The 19,736-nt window shown below is 36.1% G+C and overlaps 1 protein-coding gene across 3 annotated transcripts in view; it reads right to left on the reverse strand.

Annotated features, from left to right (window-relative positions):
* LOC145664262 (uncharacterized) overlaps positions 1-19,736 on the reverse strand; it is a 300,981-nt gene that overhangs the window by 48,799 nt on the left and 232,446 nt on the right. For 2 of the 3 annotated variants that reach the window (XM_081730772.1, XM_081730771.1), the window contains exon 2: positions 4,073-4,181. In XM_081730772.1, coding sequence (XP_081586898.1) covers positions 4,073-4,121 — 49 coding nt within the window. In that variant the 5' untranslated portion in view covers positions 4,122-4,181. Of the gene's footprint in view, positions 1-4,072; positions 4,182-14,989; positions 15,171-19,736 lie in introns of those variants that run through there. The other variant, XM_081730770.1, reaches the window with a different exon arrangement.

Genomic DNA, 19,736 nt, shown 5'->3' on the forward strand with positions numbered 1-19,736 from the left:
TAATCGCCATTTTTCCATGTTTTTAAGGGCATTTTATAGACCATATGTCTAGTATATTTTTAGATTATGACCTTCCACCTCATATTGATAACACTAGGGCTAGAAACGTAGTGATTTATGAAGATATTCGTTGTCGTGGCGTTTGCAAATAGCCGTGTGTTTTATGTCATCTATGAAACAATTCAATATATTAAACGTAGGATTTTATTTTATTTATTAATTTATTTTTTAGGAAAAAATACTTTTTAATACACATTTCGATTTGATTCATTTCTGCGATGAAGCCAGCTTTAATTTCTTGGGGGATGCAAGTGGAGGGGCTAAAGATTTGTTTTCTGGTGGTCAGCTAAATTTTTGAATATCAAAACAACAATTTTATATTAGTTGACGTATCTCACAACACAACATGTCTAGTGGGGCAGACTATATCACCGGGGGACGTCTGCCCCTTGCCTCCCCTCTAGGGTCATCACTGATTCATATAATCAGGACTTAGTGCAAAAGCCAGTACAAGGAAAGAACTCAACAAATCATTCTTCAGAATATAACGATAAAGTTTGCCAGTTGCATTAGAACAATGTAAACCAATATAGTAAACATATCTTGTGTTTATTGGCGATAAGAAATATTTCCGTAACAAACATCCAGAAACACGTTTGTGTTGGTATCAAAAACTTAATTTTGAGGTGATAACGTGTAAAAAAAAAAACTTGTATCAAACTGATGAATTGTTAGATTATCGTTGGAGATAAGCATACGTGTATTTAATTCAATGTCGATAGAAATAAGGAAGACAATCGATTGTAAAATTCGAACCAAACAGAAAAACATGTGAAATAAAAATCTATCTATGTAATATATTTATATATAAACAAATTTGCTATGGACCTCTAATGAAAACAAAAAAAACAATAATAATAATAATAATAATAATAATAATAATAATAATAATAATAATAATAATAATAATAATAATAATAATAATAATAATAATAATAATAATAATTCAGGTATTACTGTTTCAGGTATTACTGTCCATTGTTAAGAAATTTGTAATTTCAGTCCATTACGATATAAAGAGTCCAAGGATAAATTTACAACTGTGAAGGAAATTTGTGATGTCAATTATCAGTTTGATACGTTGGCTACTAATCAACAAGTATTTATCAACTATCAACAAATTTTTAGCACTTTGTGTACGATTGTTTAAAAAAACGAATGAAAAACTAGTTTTAAAAAAAGACAGAAAACATTTGTGTAAGCTACTGGCATCTGTTTTAAATCCGCGAAAAATCTGTTTTAAACGAAAAAATTATGGGCCTTTGAATTTTTATCAATTTGTAGTTTTCAAATAATTAAAACTACTAATGAAAATCCTCAAGCGAAGAAACTAAAACCCATTCTGCAGCTGTTATGATATGACGAAAATGTTTTGTGAATTTACAATTCAATAATTGTGTTTCGTCGTAAATTTCCCGCTTATTTACTTCCTGGGAGTTGAAACATTTGTTCATGGTAAATGTTGTATGGATTGCTCACAGATCTACATGAAAATGTAAACACCATATACGTATATAAATGGAATATAAAATATAAGGCGAATGATTTGAACCACTTTTCCTGTTTTCGGTTTCAATAAACTATTTCAAAGATCAATTGGTTAATCTACTATTAATTTCTTTACTACTTGTATTAATTTCTTTAACGCTGAAATTTCTGGGTTAATGTACGTTTTGTTATACTATACATCCTCGGTTCAAAAATAAACTAAATGAAAAAATCTATATTGAAACGATAACTCTTTGATTATTAATCTTTGGATGTATTTTCGATTTGGACGAAATTAACATTATTGTTCTCTTTTCCTTAAAAAAATGAATAAATAAAAAAAAATGGAATGACATAGGCCTACCGTATCTAACAGTACAGAGAGTAGGCCCAGGGTCTCCCCAATGGGAAGGTGGAACCCCAACAAATGTCGGGAGGCCGTGAAAAACTTACTTTTTAAAGTTTCGTTTCTTGAACTTTGAGTTGAGTTGAGTTGATTTTAGTTTAGCGTCCCTTTCAGCAGCGAGGCTATATGAGACGTGGACCTACTGATTAACGTGGAATCCGAACCACATGATTCTTGAACTTTGAGTTTTTTAATGTTTAAAATTTCCAACAGCGATAAACTAATCATAACTTTTCTAGAGATTATCAAGTTAGTCCACTGATAATAGATGAATTTAATGACTTTTGAATTGTTACTTGGCTATTTTTATAAAAAGTGGAGTTTGGGAACAGTAGGAGCCCATTAAATCTATGGGCAGCCCTAAGTAGACCAAACAGTGAGGAATGATAGGCTGGCTAACTTCCAACACATTGGCTCTACGTTGTATTCAACCGCTATAACTCTTACGGAAGAAGTGAAATTTTGATTAGGAGTGCGAGATCAAATTTGTTGGATAAATGACGAAAAAAATGTTGGCTGACCAACATGCACTTTAAGAAACGTTGGGCTAACGTATTTTCCAACTCTGTTGTTGCAATTACCAATTCTCAACTATATTTACTAATAATCTACGTAAGGAATACCAAAGTTTGCTGTTCAAGCTTTCTTCCAGAAAATTTTGTCCCCTGGCGAGGGAGCGAAGAAATTAAATTAAGACGTGAGAGAGCTGCATTCTGTCAATATTTGCTGAGGGATATTCCCCCAGTAAGTGATAAATAATCGTAATTTGATTTATCTTACCTCCGGGAGAATTAGCCCACTCCGGAAGTATATCCTGGAAGAAACTGGTGCTGCTAGAGTGGTGGCACGTGCTATCATCCGTTGATGATTCACTCACTCCAAGTACAGGGAAAACAACTTTTTTTTTTTTTTTTTTTTTTTTTTTTTTTTTTTGTAATTATGATTAAATTTGAGTGCTAAATTTCCCATCGCAACTGATACATTATTTCTGAGAAATTTACTTACTTATTCCGTGACACTATTGTATTAATGTCAATACAATTCGTAAAATGTCAGCATTATCTCAGTTGTTGATGTTGATTTTAGATTTCAGAGTGAAGGCCAGTTCACAATTGTCACGGGATTTCCACTTTATATAGCCTTTGTGTAATTCTATGATCAGTGTCTGATAAATATGTTCTAGGAAGAAATAAAAGAGATAAGGGAAAGCATGTGTGAAAAGTCTGGTTTAGTTATTCACCACAAATTGTGATTATGATATGAAATAGTAATAATGTCAGGGATTGGCCTGTCAGGGAACTTCCCTCTGGGGCATTTTTCCGAACCTACCCACAACCTAGAGTCTGAAATGACAAAAGAATAAAAGTAACGATTCGGGTAGCGAAAACAAAATTTTTAGAGAGAACAAAATAGGACTTGGAAGAGTAAAGGAACAATCAAGAAAAAAAAAGTCATTAAATGTATTAAGTAGAGTAGCTATTTAAAACTGAATCCTGTGTTACTTCGCGGTTTGCTTCTCGCTTCCTCATCTTGAAGGGAAGGAGCTGGCAACTAAGCAGACTGATAAAATGCAGTGGTCGCAAGCAAACAACAACAGTTGTAGCGTAGTTGATGGTTTTGCAGGTACGTATATTCGTTATGGATTCCTCTCCCCTTCTTTCCTCTTCTGTTTCTCTCTGTTTTTCTCAGATTGTAAAACTGCACCGATCTCATACATCGGCCAGTTGGAAACAATTGAAGTAAAATATTGTAGTATTCGACACAGAAAATTAGACATTACGACTACGAGAGAGTTATAAAAAGTATCTGCAGGTGTGGAGAAGAACGTAGAAAATTATCCAGTGAAACGAAAAATCAGTTAAGAAATGTTGGCAAAAATTGGAAAAACAAGCACATCTTCTATATCTTTTATCTTCTATCATCTTACATCCAGGGCTGTCTTAATACATGAGCCCGATGGTCACTTGGCTATGTGTCCCACAAACAGAATGTATTACGCATAAAATTTACTCGTAGGGGCTCCAACGCAACGGTTTGCCGAAAGGATCACAATGTTGTTACAATGGGACTGCTTACATGATATCCTATTTTACCAAAGAACAAAAGAAAATCCCTTACTTGTATCGGCTACAGCCCTTGGCATGGCAAGAACTCCGCTTCCACCCATCTCAGCTGCAATGAAGAAGGCTGCTGTTGCTATCGTCAGCCCCTTCTTCTTCTCTTCTTTCTGGAGAACAATATAAAAATAACCAATCAACAAGCGTTATCATTTTCAAACTCTGATGCAAAAACTATTCCCGTATACATAACATTGCTAACTATAAAACAACATTACAAATATAATAAGTTGTTTATGTAAGTTCATTTAAACAATAAATAAAGCTTGCTCTCAAAAAATCTTACTGTACATGCCATATTTTGGAATTTTGCGAAAGCTAAAATCGTGGAATGGATTACGGCTATTGTTTAATAGTATATGATTGTATGTTAGTATATTACTAAGATAATAGTTTAATAGCACATCTTTGATTTTTTTTTCAGTGAGTTGGGATATCCGTATCATTTTCTTCAAATGGAAGACAGAATCATAAACGCAGCCGCGATTATCTCACACCAACGGACATATACACAGAATATATAATGCAAATCAATAATTATTTACGCATATATTCTTATTAACTATAGTAAATATCCTATACTAGCCTTCGGCTAGCTGGAGTCTTTGCCCCAAGAACCCCCCCGCATTGGACGGCCTACGGCCTCGTATCTCTCATGTTCCTATAATCTTAAGGGATTTCAAAATATGGCCCTCTTATCATAACAATTGCGGTGCTCATTCTTTTTCTTAGCATTTTTTCTTCTTTTCTAAGGGAAATACCAGAAAACGTTGAAACACGTCTTTAATTAACACATCTCTACTCTTGAAGGAGTCATGTTATTTTAACAATTCCAAACCCCACCCTTTTTCCTTCTCACCTCCCTTTTCCCCCCTTTTAGGTCAAATGTCTAAAAATACTGAAAAACATGTCTAATTATTTTAAATGAGAAATCCATATACCAAATCTCATGTCTCTAACCTTCAGAGACTCTGAAATATATACATTTTTTGATAATGATTACCACCCCTCTTTTTCCCCCTAACCCGTTGAATTTCCAAAAATCCCTCCTTAGTAGAACCCTACATTACAATTGTGCCCTATCTAAATGACTGACAAGTAAGGGACCATATGGTTGTCGCGCAAATCAGATGCAGACATACGCCATCTGATTGAGCATGAAAAGATATGGAGAATACAGAAATTTAAGGTGCTAAGGGCCATAGGGAGCGGAGTGAGGAAAGAGGAAACATTGAATGTCGGCAAATTTGGAGAAAGTCAGGAAAGTTAATTTCGTGCAAACAGGGAAAGAAAGTCAACCAAAAGAACGAAACTAAACATAACAAGGGCATCAAAGACAAAGAAAGATCATAATCAGGGTTGTCAACCGGACCGCAGTGTTGCCAGCGCTGCATAAGATTGATATGGAAGGTATAGCACAGTATAGCAATTCATGCACAAGGAAAAAATATTAGTAACACAAAAGACAATTGAAAAAACTCTGTACACGTGCCTAAAAAGGTTTAACGATAGTCGTGAGTGAATAATGTGCATGAGGGGGGCCAAATACAGACATGAAAGGTCCTTAATACAGATCAGTCGAGATTTGCTAAAGAGTTGCATTCAGGCAGAACCCTTGCCACTAAAGGAAGCAACCCAATCTTTGGTGCCGTAGGTTCAGTTACCGCAACGACGCATTCCTATATGATTATGCCGGTGATTGGGATGGACGGTACATTGCTTCCACACATGTATGTTCTTGTTTCGGAAGAACCCAGTGTTAACTTTCCAGTGCGCATGGTCGCTGAATTCCCCAATGTGAAAGCATATGCAAGCAGATCAGCGAATATGTCCAAACGGGATTTGCAAATCTTCCTGGAAAAAGTTTTGTGGCCCGATCTTCAGGGTAAGGATCGTGTTTTGCTTTTGGTTGATTCCTGGACTCCAAAGAAGGATGACACTCTTTACAATATGACAGTTCCTGACGGTGTTCAGTTCTACAAAAAGCTGATTCCTCCGAATGTACAGGCCTTATACAACCTGCTGATGTGTTCTTCTTTCGTCCATTCAAAAACATGGTGAAGTTCATCACAGATACGTTAGTGTTCTCCAGTATTAATGTGTGGCAACGTGAGAACCTTCTCCGCCTTCAGCCATTTGTTCATTACCAGTTTTCCTCTAGGCGATTCCAAAAGATGATACGCTTTGCGTTTTTCAAATGTGGCTACTCCAATGAACATCCTGGACAGTTTGAAACACCTTCTGCATATTGCTTTGAAAAAGGACTCACAGAGGAACACTGCAGAGACGCGTGTGACCAGCTTGCTTTCATCCGCTGTGCTCACTGCGAGAAATGTTTGTGTGTTGACCACGCATTCATTCGTGATCTTCACGTCAATTGCAATTAAACTACAAATAATGCGTACTGTTCTCTATTTTCCTCCATTTGTATTCACGCGGGTGTAATATTCACTCATGACTACGTTAAACCTTTTTACGCACGTGTACGTGTTTTTTCAATTGTCTTTTGTGTTACTAACATTTTTCCTTGTGCATGAATTGCTATACTGTGCTATATCTTTCATATCAATGTTATGCAGCGCTGGCAACACTGCGGTCCGGATGGCAACCCTGATTATGATCTTTCTTGGTCCCTGATGCCCTTGTTATGTTTAGTTTCTTTCTTTTGGTTGACTTTATTTCCCTGTTTGCGCGAAATAACTTTTCCCGTCATTCCTGACTTTCTCCAAATTTGCCGAAATTCAATGTTTCCTCTTTCCTCGCTCCGCTCCCTATGGCCCTTAGCACCTTAAATTTCTGTGTTCTCCATATCTTTTCATGCTCAATCAGATGGCGTATGTCTGCATCTGATTTGCGCGACAACCATATGGTCCCTTACTTGTGAGCACAGAAAAAAAAAAACAAGAATTTTAGGAATGATCCAAAAAAATGCATCAAAAGATTGTGATCTTGGCCAATAATTAGTTTGTGGATCAGGGACCACAAAATTTTTGAATGGCCTCTAAGTGGAGTTTTCGTATTTTTTACGGAATAAGCACATCATACTGGGTTAAGTGATAGTTTGGGTTTGGCTACACTGTATGTAGTTCTCCAGATATAAGGCCTCAATAAAATTGTCGATTGAAATATATTAGATTTTTTGATGCAAAATTGGATCAGAGGTCACACAATTTTTGAATGGCCCCTGAATCGAGTTTTCGGTTTTTTTTTTTTTTTTTTTTTTTTTTTTTTTTTTTTTTTTATAAACGGAATAAGCATATCATACTGAGTTAAATGATATTTTGGGTTTGGCTACACTATTATGTAGTTCTCCAGATATAAGGCCTACAAGAAAATTTTGACTGAAAAATATTGGATCGTTTGTGATATTTCCATAAGTAGAAGGTTTGCTTTCTTATAATTAAATATAAACTAATTATTTGCTGATCACATAGTGTCTGATGAAGCCAAAGAGTTAGTTGGCGAAACTGTAACACGTGTTGAATTTTAATGAAAATATATAGTTTTGCTCAGCAAATAATTAGTTTATATTGGATCTTTTGATCCAAAAACATCCCGTCTGACATGCTTTATGCAAAACGCAGCTTCATCCCGGTTCACACTCTTCTCCATTTCTGGATTTGTAAATAAGGCGTGCTGCACGACGTCACCTAAATATACTATGACATATTTACGCATCGAAAAGAGTAAAAGAAGTAAGTGATTCAAAAGAACATAAGCAAACAAATAAAAGAAAACGGAAGAGAGATCGAAACAAAACTTCAACTTTTTTAAATTAACAAACAAATTCTGACCAAAGCGTATATTAACTAATAAATAATAGCGTTACAGTTTCGGCAAATTAACTTTGCCTTCATCAGACACATTATCTTAACTTTGCCTTCATCAGACAGGTAATGTGTCTGATGAAGGCAAAGTTAATTTGCCGAAACTGTAACGCTATTATTTATTAGTTAATATATGCTTCGATCAGAATTTGTCTGTTAATTTATACAAGAAGTTCCAAAGCTAGAATGAGTGGTATTCAACTTTTTATAAGCAATGAGGCGATAAAAGAAAATGCTAATTTAGAAGACATATAGCAACAAGAAATGTTATATTAAATAAACAGGGAAGTAACTGATAAGCTATAGTTTTCTTTTTGTTATTTTAAATTGATAAAAATCACTTAGTATGTTCTATGTATTGTCCTTTATTTGTATTCATCATCATCATAGGTATTTTGCCTTTATTGGCAGGTCACTTGCCGCAGCTGAGAAGCTTCCATGCTCCACGGTCCTCCGCTAACCTTTTCGTCTTCGCGTATGATCTTTCTGTTTTAATATCATACATTAATTGTAGTCTCTTTCGGCCCCTCCCTCTCTTTCCCGCCACCATACCCTCTAGGACGTCCCTCATAATACAATCTCTTCTTAGGCAATGTCCCAACCAGTTTCTCTTCCTCTTCCTAATAATATCTAAAAGTGTTCTTTTCTCACCCACCATTTCTAACACTCTCGCATTCGTTTTCCGCTCGACCCAACTAATTCTTTCCATTCTTCTCCACACCCACATTTCGAAGGCTTCCAGTCGATTTTCATCACCTTTACGTAATGTCCACGTTTCCGCCCCATACAGTACAACACTCCACACGAAGCATTTTATGAGTCTTTTTCTCAACTCTTTGTTCAAGGTCCCACAAAACAGACTTTTCTTTCTTTTAAAGGCTTCTTTCGCCATTCCTATCATTGCTTTTATTTCACGTTCGCATTTCATGTCATTACTAAGAACACTACCCAGGTATCGAAAACTATTCACTTGTTCTATTTTCTCCCCTCCTACTTTTATATTTGACACAGACCCCTTCGTTCCAATCACCATGGCTTTTGTCTTTCTAACATTTATTTTCATCCCATATTCTTCAAAGCCCTTTCTCATTTTTTCTAACATTTTATTGATTTTTTTTTTCAGATTCTGCAACAAGCGCCATATCGTCTGCAAATCTTATACATCTAATCATTCTACCTCCTACCGAAATGCCATCATCATCATGTAGGCTCTTTTTCACTATTTCTTCTAGATAGACATTAAATAGTGTTGGCGAGAGGCAGCATCCTTGTCGAACTCCCCTTCCAATTGCACTCTCTTCCGTCAGTTCTTCCCCTATCCTAACACTTACTTGTTGGTTCGTGTATAAGTTTCTTATGAGTCTTCTATCTTTCCATTCCAACCCTATCTTTGTTAGAACTCCCAACAACAATTCCCAATTCACGCGGTCAAAAGCCTTTTCTAGATCAATAAATACAACATACACCTCTTTCCCTTTTTCTATAAATCTTTCACCGATCACCCTTAATAATCCAATAGCATCTCTAGTGCCCTTGCCTCTTCTGAACCCGAACTGCTCTTCCTCAACATCTTTATTTGTTCTTCCATATAACCTTCTGTTCAGTATTCGAAGCAGAATTTTAGCTGCATGAGATATGAGACTAATAGTTCTATAATCCTCACATCTCTTTGGGTTCGATTTCTTAGCCATCGGTATCATGATCGTTTTCAGAAAGTCTCTTGGCCATTCTCCTGTTTCATATATTTCATTGCATAGTCGCCACAATTCTTTCTTTCCCTTGTCTCCTATATTTTTAATGAATTCAATTGGTATGTTATCTATTCCTGTTGCCTTTCCATTCCTAATCTCGGATATAGCCTTCTCAAACTCATCCCGAAGAATACTAAATCCTTTATCATCCTCGCCTACTTCATTTTCCACTTCAACATTTAGGCTACACGGTCTATCCCTACTCTCATATAAGTCTTCAACGTATTCTTTCCACCTTCCTATGACCTCATTTGTCTCGCTGACTACCTTCCCATTCTTATTTTCTACTCCCATCATAATAACCCCTTGTTTCCTCCGAAATTCCATAGATTTCACCTCCTTGTACATTTCCTCATATTTCCCAACTCTTTCTAATTCTTCTATGTCCTCGCATTTTCTTTTGTAAAACTCTTCCCTCGCTTTGTCTGTTTCTCTTCGTAATTCATTATTTAACTTTCTGTACATCTTTCTGCTCTCTTCTGTATCAACCTGTTTCCACATCTTCCTCTCCCTCATTTTCTGCAACATCTGCTCCGTAACCCATGGTTTCTTAGCAGTTTTGTGCTCGCGGTAACCTACTGTTTCTTCTGCAGCCTGCTGTAAGCAACGTTTAATATGTTCCCACCGCGCGTTACTACCTGCGCCTATCCTTTCCTCGTTTGAACATTTTTCTTCGAATTTTTCAGCGAAAAGATTTCTTATTTCCTTGTTTTTCAACTTTTCAGTGTTCAACACTTTGTTACCTACTTTTCTTCTGCCTACATTTTTCAGTTGAATATCTACTTCGGCCAGCACAAGATTATGATCAGAGAAAATATCAGCCCCGGGAAGGGTCTTCGCGTTCTTTAAGCTATTCCGATACCTGTCCTGAATCATAACATAGTCTATCTGATATCTTCCGCCGTCTATTGGTGATTTCCATGTATATCTTCTTCTCTTGTGCTGATTGAACCAAGTGTTCCCAATTACTAGTGAATTCTGTCTACAGAAATTCACCAGTCCCTCTCCCCTTTCATTTCTTTCGCCTAAACCATATTTGCCTACGATACTACCTTCCTGTTTTTCTCCCACAACTGCATTGAAATCTCCCATTAGAATTATGCATGCACCCTTCTTCTCCCTATCTATAATTTCTTCTATTTTCTCATAATTTTCCTCTACTTCTTCATTTGCATGCGAAGTCGTCGGTGCATATGTCTGTATCACCACTAGATCCTTCGTTTTCCCTTTAAGTCTTAACATCATAACTGTATCATCAATAAATTCTACTTTCACTACCTTCTCCTTTAAGCGCTTTCCAAGAATTATTCCTACGCCATTATGACCGCCCTTTTCATTACCTGAGTAAAACATTCTATATCCTTCGCTGTTCAATACCCCATTACCTTCCCATCTAACTTCACAAACTCCTACCAAATCTAAATTATTTTGTTTCATTTCTTCTTTAAGATTTTCTAATTTTCCTCCCTGTAACATAGTACGTACGTTCCATATCCCTATCCTAAACCTTTTGCTCTTCCTTGTCTTTTTTTCTCTGTTTGTCTTCCCCCCATTATTACTTTCTCGTCCAATAGTCCTTCCCAAGCCATCCCAATCCCGGAGATCCGAATGGGAGGATATTTTACCTCCGGAACTACATTTTGACCTGCGAAAGACCATTGTTCATATGTTCTCTTTTTGCTGCCAGCAAACTAGGGAAAATAGAGTGGTGGTTTCCCGTTGCCTTCCACCCCGCAGTATCCCAGCCGTTAAAGTCACTCTGACCACGCCTGGGACTAACGTCCAAGTTGCCGTACCAATCACTATGATTTCCGCCAACTTGGCTACTGGATAACTGCTGCCTTCTCCCAGAACACTCTTCGTCTGGCTACTCCATTTAGACCAATTCGGTAGGGGTGGCCCTTCTGGTAGTGAACTACCACCGACACAGCTCTAAATTTCACTGTAGCACGCAATCCTCCCCACCCGACACATAAGTGTCTTCGTAAAGGTGGTGTTTATCGGGGAGGTTATTTGTATTAACTATCATTTTATAAGCATATGTTGTAAATAATTTTTCATCTCGTTTCAACGCAATTACAGTGAAACCTCTGGATAACGACGGACATCGATAAGATATGACTATTTGTCCGTAAATGTGTCCGTTAGAGAGAGGTTACACAAATTTAGATTACTCTAATTAACTAATAAACTAATCGTTGAGCAAAGCAAACAAATCCTAACTATATATAAAAACTACATGAACTGACATAAAATAAAGGGGTAGGCCTAATTCCAGTTGACGTTGAAAGTTAAAATCTCGCATGATTGAAGCTTTCTGAGGCTAACTCGCAAAAAAATTGCCAAAAGTGAATACTTTTAATTTTTAGGGGTTCTAAATGGGGGACGAAGAAATTCTCCATGTTATTTAATTTTTTTTTTTTACCTATAATCTCATATTTTAGATACTTAGAATTGGAACAAAAACTTGAAATTTGGTATTCTTGTACGTTTGCTACAGGGTCATTTAACAGAGTCGCTAAAACTAAGAATTTCCAACTTTAGAGTGTTTTTATGGGGAAGACATCTTTTACACTCCAAAATTATTGGGCATTTCCTGTAGGGCTACAATGAATAAATTTAACATGATTGTAGCTTTTCGGGACTAACCAACAGGAAAATTGCCAAAATTGAATATTTTTGTTTTTTAGGGGGTCTAAAGAGGCGATGAAGAAATTCCCCATGTTATTTAAACGGGCTTTTTTTTTTTTTTTACTTATAATCTCATACCTTAGGCACTTGGAATTGGAATAAAAACTTGAAATTCGGTATGATTGTACGTTTTCGTTAGCGTTACCGAAAGTAAAAAAATTCCAACTTAGAGTGGTTTTATCGGGAACTGAAAGATCTTTCCCATGTTATTCATATGGGACATCTTCTGCACCCTAAAATGTTTAGGCACTTCCAGCAAGATCAGAACGATGAAATTTGGCATAATTATGGTCTTCAGGTACTAACTCACAGGAAAATTCCCAAAAGTGCATATTTTTAGTTTTTAAGGACTCTAAAGGGGGAATGAAAAAATTCTCATTTTATTTGAATGAGCGTTTTCTTGAGATACAAAATCTTATCTTTCAGATAGTTGAAATACGAAAAGAATCTTGAAATTCGGACCAATTGTGGGTTTAAGAGGTGCTAGACCGTAGGCAGTGTAAACGCAGAGGTCAGGGAAGAAGCCCCTAACTGGACCTAACTCAGGAAATGTCAAGAGCAAATGCACGAAATTCACTTTTGATACAAAGACTGATACATAAGAGATGCGAGGCCGTATGCCGAGCAAACAATTAGGTCTGGGGGCGGAGCTCCCAACTAGCCAAAGGCTAGTTTTATTACAAAATTATAATATCTTGTGACACTTTTGTCAACTAAACATTTGGCTTCATCAGACACTAGATTACTCACAACTCGCATAGTAATTGAATGCAATATACAATGAATACAGAGTGGTGCACGAAAAAGTAGCCCGTGAATATCAAATCCTAGGAGCTTCAATAGCTAACATTGATATACAGGAAATCTTTGAATTTGTTTTGTGCTATGGAAAATCGCGTTGTTCGAGGTCTGTTTGCGATGGATTTAAATTGAATTTGTTTATGTAGCTGTTTAGAAAAATGAATTGGCAAACGTATTGCCAATTCTTAAATACATGTAATACAGTAGCAAAACCAGAGTTTTCTCAAACCTAAAGTACCCAAGATATTCCAATATATACCAAAAATAATGTCTAGTGCAGGTTTCACGTTGAATCCAATAGAACTATTTTTAAACTTATTCATCCATAGTGTCACGAGAAAAATAACCTTAAAGTTGGTATCTTTCAAGTCCCGCTTATGCCAATGGTGAAAGTGCCCACGGTTGAATACATTTTTAATTGTACTTTTTACACTAATTTGAGGCTGCTGAATTCAAAGAAACTATTTTAGAACTTATCCGTTCATCACGTCACTAAAATTATGACCTCAAAGTTGAGATATACATTTTTTTCTTTCTTTATCACAAGGAAGAAATTCATTGAATATGTCGTACCAAAAATCATATATTCACTTGATATACACATTGTATTATTAGTTAATCATATACAGCCACTTTTACTTAATCAAATAGTATGAAAACTCCAATTAAAAGATGTGTCGAAGCGTGGACACACTATTGTCATAAGCGGTTTCAAAGACTCCAAATTTGAGGTCATTCTTCTCGTGACCACAACAACGAATAAGTTTTAAAATAGTTCCACTGGATTTGCCATCCTCAAAAAGTATAAATATGGAATTAAAAATGTATCCCAGCTTGTGGCCACTTTTACCATTAGCATAAGCGATAACTTCAAATACCTCAACTTTGAGATCATTTTTCTCCTGACCCCAGGGACGGATAAGTATAAAAATAGTCCTATTAGAATCAGTATCATCAAATTAGCACTGCAATTAGAAATTTATCACACTTCGGGTTCTTACTATAGTGCCAAAATCAGATGTTCTTTCGCAAACATTTCTCAAATTGCAATTTAGAACAATAATTATTAGAGGAAAATATATGGAACAAACATGTTAAAACATCAGCCTGATATACATTAAATAAATGCAATGTGTATTAAGTCAAAACATTTTTGTTAAATGGTTCTATATACAAAATTAGGCAATATAATTAAGATAAACATAGAATAGCAACAATTCTACTTTTGATATTCATAAGAATAGACTCCGTAATCATTCTATTGTTTTTTTTTTCGATTCCCGGCAAGAGCTCATGTGGTTAGGAACCCACATTAAGCTGTAGGTCCATCTCTCATATAGCCTCTCTGCTGTAAGGGACGCTGAACTTAAAATCAAATCATATCATTCTTTCTTCATATGGAGACTTTCCATGAGGTTGTAGCCCATCAAATTAGAAAACATAGTTCAAATTATACATAAATTTAGTCTTAGAGCGACAAATAGAGACTTTTCGCTGTTGAGAAATCGCGGTATATTCGCTTTAATTACACGTAAATTTGGTTCCCTCAAAATTGGGAGTCTTTAGTGAATTTTGTCGAACTTTCGTGGACTGAGAAATATAGGAAAGTTCAATCCTTTATATTATTGCATCATAATGTTTACAAGGTTAGTAATAACTTAGCAAGCAATATCGAAATGTCCTGTGTCAGCAACGTTTTAAAATGCTCAGAATTAAAGTCAAAACACTAGAAGAACGGTAACATTCTTCGCCGCGAAGTACATTCCATGATGATTTCGACCTAAATAGCATGGATACGTAATTTAAATTAGTTCTTTCAATTTTCAAATAGTATCTTATTACTCTTACCTTGCCTTTATCTCCGGTAAATACCACCAGGTCCTTCATATCGGATGTCTATTCAGGTACTGATTTCTTCAAGCACACTTTATCGTGATGGACACGACAGCACATGGTTTCTATTATCAACACAGTACAAAAGTCAACAATGTTTCATTTAATTCCTGACATTGTTTATGTTACACAAGCAACTCTAAAGTATGTGAGATTTCTTCTTTTGTTTTCCAGTCTCTCTTTCGCGTACGTCCCTCCCTCTTTCATTTACTATACAATATTACTTGAGTCTCTAAAAGAAGGTCTAGCTCTAAAATAATGCCAAAGGAACACTTCATCTGCAGTAGCTCAGAATGTAAAAACTTCCTAATTTGACCTAAGATAGTGTGGCTTTGTGGTAGAATGTCCAAATTCTTGGGATCTGTCGGTTTCAAGCTCAATAGCTGAGAACAACCTCATATAAATGGCTAACGTAGATAGGAAGCCAGGGTCTGAGTCCGAGCCAGCAAGAGCCTAATTGAAAGTAGTGAGTTACAAGATTAGCTAGTGCGGGCCCCATTGAGGACAGCGAACCCGAGCCCCAGGCATGTAGCCAGGATTTCGTGAAGGGAGGGGGGTCCGTGACATGAAATAATGTGGTCATCACACCAGGGGCTCGATCATTCTATACTATTTTACTGAAACATATATTGGTTCGTTTAGCCAGGATTTCGTAACGGCGGGGAAGGGGGAGGGGGTGAAAAAATTCTGAAGGCCCAGGAGCTTGATCAATCTAAACTACTTTACTATCAACATATATTGGTTCGTTAGGACAATAAAATGAGGATATGTTGACAAGTATTTTAATAAAAGGCTATGAAGAAATCTCGAGTAAGATAATAATAATAAAAAAACGTATTGAAGATTTTACAATATATACGTTCTTCCTCAGTTTATTCAAATATAACAATTTTCCTTTTATTATGACCCCAACTATTATAAAAAGCACATATTCACTATTATAAAAACTACATACTTCATAATGTCTTGTAAACTATTTTACAATATCTGTGTTCCTTTCTCTGTTGAATCAAATGCTAACAGAACATTCCACACAAAAAATTTTGTTTTTATTATTCCGCCAACTACTGTCGGTTCCAAATCACAGATTAAAGGAGCAGTAGAAAATTTTTCTTGAAATAACATGTTTGATACTGCAAGGATGCGATGACGAAAAATTATGATAAAAAATGTCCACGCTGTTACACAACGACACTATGCTTTCGGAAGCTTGAAATCTCCCTGAGTAGTAGCAGAAATTCTGAGAATTCCGTAACTTCTAGAAATTTCAAATTCCCTGACAGGATATCTCGCTTAGCTCGCCACCATGTATTGCAAATAATACAAATCTCCTCATAAGAAAGAGTAACCAAAGGCTTTCTTTAGTTTTTTTTTTTATTATTTTTAACGTTGATCCTTCTTTTTCTCATTTTATGTTGTTTAATCCTTCTTTAATTTTTTCATTTCTGGTCTCGAAGGGGGGGGCGGACCCCTTGGACCCCCCTTGGCTACGTGCCTGCCGAGCCCAATTATGTCAGTAAGCACAAGTTCGAGCGAGTGCAAACCTGAGGAAGCGCGGTGGGTCTCACTGAAAGTAGTGAATGCGAATTGTTTTGGGGATACTGAGCATAAACACAATCAATCCCCGATCGAAAAATGGTTACCTATTGCAAACTTTGTAGTGAACAAAGGGGTTTCTCGGGTTTCGTTCCCTTTTCGTTCCCTACCATCTTCGCGTTATATCAATTCTTTCATCACAATTTACTTGCATTTATCAATTCCTACTTTAGCCAATCCGTGGGACGTTAAATCAAATATTTCATTATTTCTGGCGGGAGCTCATGTGGTTTGAATACCACGTTAAGCTGTAGGTTCACGCCTCATATACCCATTCTGCTGAAAGGACAATAAATTCTCATCCAACCAAATATTTAATTTCTTTCCTTTCTTTCTTTCGTTTTTTTAAATATAGTTTCAAGTAGGATATGAACTAGAGGTGCTTCCACGAGGATTGAACCTGTGATCACCAGTGATGGCACTGGTCATCGGATACCTTTGTGTCACGACTTTTGTCCAGGTCATCCGGGCATAGCTCTCGCTTCTTGGGGACAGTCTGACCCAGAGACCAGGACAGAACTGATGACCCAGAAACAGCTAACATCAAGTCTACTGCAGACTTTTATAACTTATTAATGATTTCCTATACTTCAGATCGAATTTGCGTGTTTGACTGATGGCGTAACATTTCTTAATTGAGATACTACCTATATCTTTACTATTTCATATATAATTTCATGTTTAGTCGTTTTCCAATACTGCAAAGTAATGCAGTGGTTTTTAACACAAACTACACAAAAATATTTAATGTATTCTACACGACAAGCATTACAGGCTCCCAAGAATAAAGTTTGACGATCCTTCATAAGGAAAACATGTAGTTTTTAATTTCTTTGTTTCTTAATTGTTTCTTAATTTCTTTGTTTCTTAATTATGTTTCAACGCAGTTTTCGATACAGACAGATTCATGCAAGAAAGAAATAAAGGAAAGAAAGAAGAAAGAATAGAAGAAAATTATCAATTTAGTGAGAAGAGAGAGAATCGTGTTTGCTACAATTACATACCCTCGGATATGCCGAGTCAAGGGTCTATCCGGGTTACACCGGGTTTTCGGGTCTGGTGAGTCACGGATCTGACTACTTCCAGATCATGATCCTTGATTTCGTGACCAGCTCTATCACTTTTGGCCAAGCGCTCATTAACGGTCCTCTTACTTTCTAGTATACTATTATTAGATACAGAAAGAAATACTTTTAGGTCAACCTAAAATTTATATATACTCGTATTGTAATTTTTAAGTTCCTGCTGAAAAGTTCTAATAAGTACAAGTTCATTTTTTTTGCTTTGCTAGAGTTGTCAAAGTGCATGATCTGTATGATTTCGAGTATAACCATACAGACAAATGGTTCCCAATCCTTAACAGACAAAATCCTTCGTAAATTCTGCATAATTTACGTCCCTCCTTCTAACTCGCTGATGATATGGCTTTTTGCCTAATTCTTTCTGGAATTTCAGATCCAGCATTGAATTCTCAAATCTTCAATAATAATAATAATAATAATAATAATAATAATAATAATAATAATAATAATAATAATAATAATAATAATAACAGCGTCCCCTTGCTCTTCACGCTACTTCACCCAGAACCATGATATAGGGGTTGTCACCCTATTCATGTTTGCCTCTTGATGCTTCACATAAATTAGAATGACAGTTTAGAATTCCCTCGTAGCTAAGTGCTCTTGGGAACGGGAGACCTGGTTTCAATTCCTTGTGAGAGCATGTGTGGTTTAGATCTCGCGTTAAGTCTCTTTGTTAAGGTCATCCCACTTTGGGCGTACGGACATTCAAAAAATACTTTTCCATCATACATAATTCATGAAACGTGTAAATCTTTTGAAATCTCGAATTCTTTTTTTTTTTTTTTTTCACGAGCCACAATATTTCTTGCCTATTATCATTCGAAAATAATAGTACATGCAATTGCAAAGTCTCCTTTACACTTAATTAGAGTGACTCATAATTTAATGTTCCCTTATGGCTATATACAGCAGTAGCATACGCGCCTTCAATGCGCGAGAAAGAGGCTCAATTTCCGGTGAAAACTCATGTCTTTCGGATTCCACGATAAGCCATAGGTCCACATCTCAAACAACCTTGGTGCTAAAAAAAATAGTTACACTTAAAAATGAACCAAAGAACCATCTTATTATTTAAGATAAAAAACTAGCTGAACCTGCGCTCTCTACACAGCCCATCATTCACATAAGAGCATGAATCTCCTTGTCATTCCTCACAACATCTGTACATGTCCCTTTATAGACACAAGTGAAAGACGTCTTGATAAAAATCGGCAAGGAGTACCATAAAAGGGAGATTTTTAATTTTTTTTTCAATATCTCGCACTGTTTGCAAGATTTGAGCCTAGTTCCGGTTGGAGTTTCTAATTCATTTATGAGCAATGTTTTCTTTCTTCTTGCATGCAGTATGTACCGTAATAAGCAAATACCGGTACATTACAAGCACAACTAATTATAATATAAGTGATATATTGTTTTCATTGGGCACACTCCAAACAATTAAGATTCGTCTTTTAATTGTAGAATCGTTTTTCGCTATCATCTGCCCATGAAACAAATGCCCGAGAGATATACAACCCTTGTATAGAACTATGTAGTGTTGGAATGTATAACTTGTAGGATATGATGCTTTACTTTTTAAGAATTTCAACACTTCCAGTGTACACCTAAAAATGTAATAAAAATGTAATAAAGAAATAACCGCCATGTTTTTTAAATATTCAATTAGAACTGGGCAATCTATACAATATTTGGAATCAACTAGAGAAAAAAAACACGTTTCTAGCAGAACTTCTTTGTGGCTAAGCGGTTAGCGTATGCGGCTTTGGCGTAGGAGACCCGGGTTCGATTCCTGGCGGGAGCTCATGTGGTTCGGATTCCACGTTAATCAGTAGGTCCACGTCTCATATAGCTTCGCTGCTAAAAGGGACGCTAAACTAAAATCAACTCAACGTTTCTAGCACTTGTGGTTTTCATGATCTCATTGTCGAAAAGATTTGAGACAAACATATAAACTTTTCTCTGGAGCCAAACATAAACAAACCTTGCATTTTAATATAAAGATAACAATACTGAATAGTGCT

The sequence above is a fragment of the Thermobia domestica genome, chromosome 11, assembly GCF_964235325.1.
Source record: "Thermobia domestica chromosome 11, izTheDome1.hap1.1, whole genome shotgun sequence".
Classification (NCBI taxonomy): domain Eukaryota; kingdom Metazoa; phylum Arthropoda; class Insecta; order Zygentoma; family Lepismatidae; genus Thermobia; species Thermobia domestica.